The 3,274-nt window shown below is 40.4% G+C and overlaps 1 protein-coding gene across 3 annotated transcripts in view; it reads left to right on the top strand.

Annotated features, from left to right (window-relative positions):
• LOC107688860 (caspase-8-like) overlaps positions 1 to 3,274 on the top strand; it is a 13,768-nt gene that overhangs the window by 7,819 nt on the left and 2,675 nt on the right. For 2 of the 3 annotated variants that reach the window (XM_016486677.1, XM_016486676.1), the window contains exon 6: positions 569 to 599. In XM_016486677.1, coding sequence (XP_016342163.1) covers positions 569 to 599 — 31 coding nt within the window. Of the gene's footprint in view, positions 1 to 568; positions 959 to 3,274 lie in introns of those variants that run through there. The other variant, XM_016486678.1, reaches the window with a different exon arrangement.

The following is a 3,274-nucleotide window of genomic DNA, read 5'->3' as shown; positions in this document are numbered from 1 at the left end:
AGGCATGACGAAGCAGATATCGTCCTCTTTTGGAAGGCCAAACAAAGTAGTTTCACTTTCACAACGAAGCACACAGCGTCTTCACGACATGGCTGCAGCGTCAACAAAACTACAGTGAGACTAAAAGTTACGCCTTCTTTCTTTGCGTGAACATTTGGGCGGCGTTATGCAAATCTTCCCACATAGTGAGGTAGATATGTGGGGGCGTGTTAGAACGAGCCGTTTTAGGTAGGTGTGGCTGACTCTGAACTTTTGTAAAGAATATCTCTTTGGATTTGAGACTTTAGTCTTTGCAACTTTACAGATCTTCTTTATGCACCAAGAGCTTGTAACACTCCAAAGAGAAAGGAAAAATTTTAATCGCATCATATGACCCCTTTAACATCCATTTTGGGTGAGTTTTCCAAAAGTAATGCAATGCATCTTGAAAACACATTGTGGTCTGATAATCACCATCTAAGGTTGGGAATGCATATGGCCACATTCCATTTGTAAACACTAATGCATTTTGATGTGTCACAGACAACACCTACTCATATGACTGACTTGTATCTTTTTGTTCCGGCAGGAAAGAGGACATACACTCTATTTTGACAATGGTGAATAGAATAGTGAGCTCCAAAATCCTTCAGGGTTGCAAGCAGATGCCTGAGGTTCACTACACTCTAACCAAAACACTGGTACTGCCCATGAAGCAAGCGTCCTGATTAGCTGTGGCATGACAATCTGGCATCCATCCATCTCTTCCTCTCTTGTGGGAAAAGTGCCTTTTGTAATGCATTTAGAATTTTAATCCTGAAAAGTATGTACTGTAGACAGCTAGCAGTTGAAATTGGTACTGCAGTCTAAATTCAAAATATTGGAGAAAGAAGTTTCTCCCTCCTCCTCCTCAAACTGCTCCTCAAACTAATGATGCGATGATTTATCCACGTTTTAATATGCCTCGTTATAGAGCTTTTTAGATATGTCATTCACAATGGGACTTTTTGGGATTGTAGGACCTCATTAAAGGTGCAGTATGTAATATTGACAGCTAGAAGTTTAAATGGGTACTGCAGTCGTAATTCAAAATATTGGAGACCGTCATTTCTCCCTCCCCCTTATCCTCAGACTCACTGATTATGCGGGTTGTCAAATTTAGTACACGCAAAAGGAACAAATGCAATTGACAATGGAAGGTGACAAGCATTATACTGAAAGTTGATCAGTTGATTTATCCGGGTTTTTTAATATTCCTCTGCTCATAGAGCTTTTTAGATGGATGCTGAGGCTTTTTAGGTCAGGTAGAATCTGTGATCACTGACCCAGTTTGTTTGCTGCAAGGCTGCAATAGAGTGGGGGAACTACGACGTCACTTTGTAGGTGGATCGGCTGTTAGCGTCACACTGGTTCCCTTGACAAAAAGCCAATAGGATTTTTCCATAGGCTTTTGGATTATCGCAAAAAATATGCTTTTTTGTTGAATTTTGAAGCCTAAATACAAGCGCCAGAACTAAAAAGCTAACATTAGGCTATTAATGAACTACAACACCACTGTCGCTCGCCTTCAACGTCACTACCACCATGCTTCCGACAAATTTTAAATTTATTTTTAGAAACATTTTCCATGATAATTATTTACTCTGTGGATTAATTTTAATCCACATTACATTATATATATATTTAAAAAACAAAAAACATGTTTATACATGCTCTTTTAGATAGTTTTCCTTTGTGTAATAAATCTTTTTTTTTTTTTTTTTACAGTTATGAACGTTTAAAAATACATATGTTTTATAATTGTGCCTTCAGATTATTATCATAATGCATATTTGAATGATTGTATGGCACGCATGCATGCACCTGCTTAGCGTGCTTACCTTCTCTGAAGCGTAAACTTCTTTGAAACCTAGCTCTGTCAATTTCCAGCCTCATGTCCTTTTTCACAGATGATAAAAAGAGCATAGGGAGGGGCGAGAATCATTATACATCTGGACATGTAGAGCGTTGCAGCCAAGCGGCAACCTCCCGCTCTCTCTCGGGAAGTCAACAAGGAAGTGACTTAAACTGTAATTCATCAACTGGCCACTAGAGGATGGCTGCAAAATGGAGTCAATCCCATAGACTCCCCATGTTAAAATGCCCAACTTTACAGCAGAAAAAAAACGTTTACAGCCTGGATCAAAAAAAGATTTTGGTTTATATAGCTAATTTTGCCCTTCATGACAACTGTGAGGGGGGTGAATTTTTTTATAAGTCATCCGTTTAAATTATATTAAGCCTTAAAGTTCTGCATAATTAAGGGCGTGGCCACTTCAGTGACAGGTGGATTGCCGCTGCTGTCACCACCGTCGAGCTAGGTGGGCGTAGTTTCAGCAACCAGCTCCCGCCTCTTTGCCCATTTTCGATTATCCGGGAGTGACGCGCGGTGACGCGTTGCCAAGATGGCGACGGCCGGCTCTGCCCACTTTGAGCTTCAAAAACCTCTTCAGGAACCTACAGGTGACGTCAAGGACACTACGTCCATGTTTTTATACAGTCTATGGTAGCAGCCTACATGCTGGTGTACTTAGTGGAGTTGTCAGGGCTAGCAGCATGAGGGACAAATGGCGCTTTTCCACTGCATGGTATGGCTCGGTACGGTTCACTTTTGGGGGGTTTTCCACTGGGTACAGTACCTGGTACCTGGTACTTTTTTTAGTACCACTTCGGTTGGGGTTCCAAGTGAACCGTGCCGTTACCAAAACGTGACGTGTAAACTCTGCTGATCACGGATTGGCTGGAGAGAGTCGTGGGAGTAGAGGCGGCGCAACTATAATGACATGTGAATAATCCCGCCCACTCTAAAGCGGTACTGAACTGCAGTGGAAACGCAAACCGTGCCGAGCCAAACCGTGCCGTGCTGTACTGAGCCGTGCCGAGCCGAGACGTACCACGCAGTGGAAAAGCACCAAAAGTCTATCAAGTGTCGGAAAGTGCCGTCAGGGAGGGAGGAATAAATTATAATAATTAGTTATACGTGTTGAATGTGTTCAACTGAATTTATATATATAAAAAACTGTTAAACAAGATGAACAATCACTTAAAATTATTGGTTAATATAATAATAATTTAAAAAAATGATCCAGTTAAGGCCAATAGCATCAGCAAAGTTATTTTCTCAACAGTAACTATATTTTTTCAAGTTTGTTTTCTTTATATATTTTCTCCTTTTTTTTTTTTTTTATTTTATTTTGTTTTCTATTTTTTAACTGGGAGCTGACCAGAGAGAAATAAATGCATTTTAGCAAGCAGT

Source organism: Sinocyclocheilus anshuiensis, unplaced genomic scaffold (assembly GCF_001515605.1).
Source record: "Sinocyclocheilus anshuiensis isolate Anshui unplaced genomic scaffold, SAMN03320099.WGS_v1.1 scaffold101, whole genome shotgun sequence".
Taxonomy (NCBI): Eukaryota; Metazoa; Chordata; class Actinopteri; order Cypriniformes; family Cyprinidae; genus Sinocyclocheilus; species Sinocyclocheilus anshuiensis.
Note: the sequence above shows the minus strand (reverse complement) of the source record. Positions and strands in the feature narration are given on the sequence as shown.